The sequence below is a fragment of the Nicotiana attenuata genome, unplaced genomic scaffold (assembly GCF_001879085.1).
Source record: "Nicotiana attenuata strain UT unplaced genomic scaffold, NIATTr2, whole genome shotgun sequence".
Taxonomy (NCBI): domain Eukaryota; kingdom Viridiplantae; phylum Streptophyta; class Magnoliopsida; order Solanales; family Solanaceae; genus Nicotiana; species Nicotiana attenuata.
Window position 1 is genome coordinate 37,041 of NW_017676640.1, and position 4,566 is coordinate 41,606.

At 42.4% G+C, this 4,566-nt stretch overlaps 1 protein-coding gene across 1 annotated transcript; it reads left to right on the forward strand.

Annotated features, from left to right (window-relative positions):
- Window positions 1-2,464: 2,464 nt before the first annotated feature.
- Window positions 2,465-4,559, forward strand: LOC109221143 (the record flags this gene model as incomplete). The annotated part of the gene is made up of 3 exons (XM_019385608.1): window positions 2,465-3,119; window positions 3,356-3,725; window positions 4,475-4,559. Coding segments are annotated over exons 1-3 (1,110 nt in total), but the record flags the coding sequence as incomplete, so codon positions are not given.
- Window positions 4,560-4,566: the final 7 nt, after the last annotated feature.

Genomic DNA, 4,566 nt, shown 5'->3' on the forward strand with positions numbered 1-4,566 from the left:
AGTTTAAAGGTTAAATTAGCTTTGCTTATTTTTCTAAAAGAATAATTACGCCAAGAGAGCACAATATGTACTGGTGCTACCAAATCTAAACCTTAAAGCTAAGTGGAATAAGAACTACTTATGTTAGTTAGTAGCATCATTTAATTATATAAAGGATTAGTTAACATGCAATATGAATAGATTAAACTATGGACTAATATGGGAGTGAGTGACAACTGACATCATTGTCAGTTAGGAGAAAAGTCATAGGTACAACGACAGAATACCAATAGATACACAAGTAAACGTTGTAGCGAAGTGGTAAGTAGGTACTCCTTTATCTTTAATCAGATATGTCAGGTTCGAGTCTTAAATATAGAGTTATTTTTAATAAGGAACACTTTATCCCAAAAATGGAACTTAATTCATCGCATGAATCTAAATTAATCGGACCTCAAAACGGAAACTGAACATTACGTGAGAAACCGAAAAGGAAAAAGAATATCAATAGATGCAAGTATTTCTTGCAACCTAAACAACAAGGATGGAAAATGGACCCTCAACTAATGTTATAATCAACCAACTTTCAAGTGTTATAGGTTAGAAGACTTGGCACCAACTTCATAATGATGGCTGCTTATGTTAAATCATCATTTTACTACAATTTCTTTTCTTCCTTCGCTTCAGGCCCACTTAATGGTCCCCTTTTCTCAGTAAATTCTCTCTATAGTATTTCAGAAGTGACTGCACGCTTGATTAATTTTATTTTTCGGTTTTCAATCAGGAAATTGCTGGCAGCTCACACATTTTGGTGATCTCGACTTGATCAACTCTTCTATATGGCCAATCATGAAAACATTAGTAACCTTAATTAGTTGTCACTTGGTATTTGAACCTGTGACCTAAAGTGACCTTTGTACCCCTTTGTTATTATACTTGGTCGCAGACAGAGACAAATTCAGTATTTGGATTTTATGGATTTAAATTAGTAATTTTATCACCTTCGTTTATTTTACTGAGTTTAGAATCTATTATTTGTAGATATTTAGTTGATTTTTTCGCATATATACATGGTCTAAGTCGAAAGAACCCATAACTTATTCATTGGATACAACCCTGGAGACGGATCTGGCCTCACTGTACCGGGTTTATCTGAATTCAGTATTTCTTGATGTGATATATAAATTTATGTGTAAAAGCTCACTAAAATTGTAACAAGTAGTAGATATGAACTCATAATCTAAAAAAAATAATGAGTTCAATGCTAAAAACTTTAAAAGTTAAACCCATAAAGCTTAAATCTTGGATCCAACTCTGACTACACTAAAATCTTTCCTTATATCAGGGGATTTGTTTACATATAATAAAAAATTGGCTTTCTCCTATTTTCACATAGTATAAAATTTCAACGATATTTGAATTGAATCATCTTTGTTCTACGTAACTGTATGAGTCCAAATTTCGACGACCACAATCATTTGACAAAGGTAATGGAAGATGAGATCTTCGTAAGCGGGACGTCCTACGAGGGACGACAGATAGCGGATAGAGGACGAATAGCTGTTGCAGCAGTGTAGGCCCAATTAGGGGTATTTTGGAATATTCTCACGAATATTCCCTAGGGTATGTTCTCTAGGGTGCAGAAAGGGGTTAACCCTTATATACAGTGGAGAAAATACCTAGTAGAGGGATCTTCTTGAGTTTTTTGGGCCTTTTCAGTTGAAAGCAAAACTTGTAAACTCTCTCCTATATTGAAGATTATCTTTCTCACTGTACAATTAACGCCTTTTTCATAAGATCAACAAATACTTTCCATCGTGTTCATTACTTGTGTCTTCTGTTCTAGAGCTTATTATGCTTAGCTAAGATTTACCCCTTCATTTTCTTTGATTGATTTGTTCAATAAGATTCTAATATCTTTTGAATCAAACAATTTGGCGCCGTCTGTGGGGATTTCTTTAGCTGAGACTTTAGTTTCATCTAGATCCTTGAAAGAAATAATCACCTCTTCCTGGCTCGCAAAGATCAACAATGACAGGAAAGGGGGAAACAAGATTAAAAGCGATAGTAGGCGTCACTAGCAACCTTATGGATTCTATCAACGAAGCCGGCCGGAAAGACAATGAAAATACAACGCCAGGCGCCACACCCGAGGGAGATATCTCACCCCCCCCTCCCGCACGAAGGCGTGACTGTCTCGCGCGAGAGGGAAACTTCAACATCCGCAGCAGGAGAAGCTCCACCGGCTGTGAAAATACTATTAGAAGAGTGGTTAACAAACACCTTGAGCGGTATACTCGACAAACCTGTTCAAATAGATATCGGAGGCACAATGCGCGCTGACACCACAACTATCACCGATGAGCTAGAAACTCCACGCGCAGGTGATGCTCACACTGACAATGATGCAGGTAATGACGCACTTGCAGCCATCCTAAAGAAAATGGAAGAAATAGAAAATGAGAATAAAACGCTCCGTGATTAGATGAAGGAACACCAAGAAAGGGTCGATAAAATACCGGGCGCTCCAAAGATGCTACCAAAACGAGATGTCGGCCGATTCATCGAGCAGCCCTACAGTGAAGCGGCAGCCCCCCATGCTATTCCAAAAACCTTCAAAATGCCGCCATACTTAAAAATATACGATGGTACCACAGACCTAGAAGATCACATAATCCACTACGTCACGGCAGTGAAAGACAACGACCTATCGAAAGAGCAGGTGTCATCGGTGCTGCTGAAAAAGTTCGGTGAAACCCTAACAGGGGGAGCACTGACGTGGTATTCCCAACTGCCGGCACGGTTGATATCAACGTTCGAAGAAATGGCAGATAAATTCGTCACCGCTCATGCGGGAGCGAAAAAAGCAGAAGCCAGGGTAAACGACATCTTCGCCGTTAGACAGACGACAGGCGAGGGACTTCAGGATTTCCTAGCCCGATTCAACAGAGTAAGAATGAGCCTACCCAATGTATCGGAGGGGATGGCGGTAGCATCCTTCCAAAATGGGTTAAATACAAATGGGTCGAAAGCAACAAAAAAACTGCTAAGAAGGCTCATGAAATACCCTCCCACTACGTGGAAAGAAATCCATAACGCATATTGTGCCGAAGTAAGGGCAGATGAGGATGACTTAAATGGTCCGATCCAACAGCTAACCTCAGTACAAACCGAAATAAGGAGAGACCGCCGTAACGACGGTCGAAGGGACCAACTATCCCGTTTCAATCGAGAGAGGCATCAGCCCTACATCCGGACATCCATTCCACCTCTACCACGACATGCAAACGTCACGCCCCGACGCATCGTGCCATAGCAGAATGAGAGAGGTATGCCCCCATATTGTCTGCTCATAACTTTTGCGTTTCTCCTTTAGAAATAGTGTATGCACTAAAAAAGCTCGGCACGAAGGTGCAGTGGCTGCAAAAAATAAAGTCGGATCCAAGCACCCGGAGATCGAACGTTCTGTGCGAGTTCCATCAGGAAAGGGGACATAAGACCGAAGATTGCATAGGCTTGCGACATGAAGTGGTAAGAATGCTGAACCAAGGACACCTGAAAGAACTGCTGAGCGATCGAGGACGGGCTAACTTCGCTCGTGGGCGCGATCAACCCCAAGGACCCCCAAAACCACCTTCACCGGCTCGTGTCATACAAATGATCATTGGCGGCGGTGATGATACAGTAATCAACCATGTGAAGTTCACCACTACATACAAACTCAGGCGAACAGTCGCTCACGAACGGTATGATGACCTCGAAGATAGTATCATCTTCGATAAGTCAGATACCCAAGGTTTGTCTTTCCCTCACTATTATGCTCTGGTTATAACTTTACGTATTGCGGATACCGATGTAAAAAGAATAATGGTGGATGACGGAAGCGGTGCGTGTATTATCCACCCACGAGTCCTCGCACAGATGAGACTCAGGGATAAGATAATACCGCGCTGCATAACACTAACGGGTTTTAATAATGCAGTTGAATGAACCTCAGGAGAGATAATGTTGCCCGTTCTGGCTGGAGGAGTCACTCTGGAAATGACTTTTCACGTCATGGACCAGGAAACAACCTACAACGCTATCATAGGACGTCCATGGATACACGCCATGCGAGCCTTCCCTTCAAGTTTCTACCATGTGATCAAATTTCCTACCCCATGGGGAATATTCAGCATCCGGGGCGAGCAATGTACCGCCCAAGAATGCTACCGCATCGCCCAGGATTGCGCGCATACCCAACAACTAAAGGGAGCGAGTGCGGAAGCATAGCAGTCAGCCGTGTCGGGAACCAAGCCCGACATACAAATAGAGGCCATCAAAGATCCGGATGTCGTAGAGGCCTGCAAGGCAACTGTGGAAGACCTCGACCCCGTTCAATTGGACAACACTAACAGCACGAAGAAAGCTTATATCGGGCACAAGCTCTCAGAACCAGGTAAGTTCCATGAATTCTTAACTAACAATGCTGATCTGTTTGCCTTCTCCCATTCAGATATGCCGGGAATCCCAAGGGATATCGCCACACATCGGCTAAATGTCGACCCTCTCTACCCGTCTGTGCGGCAAATGAGGAGAAAGTTCAAC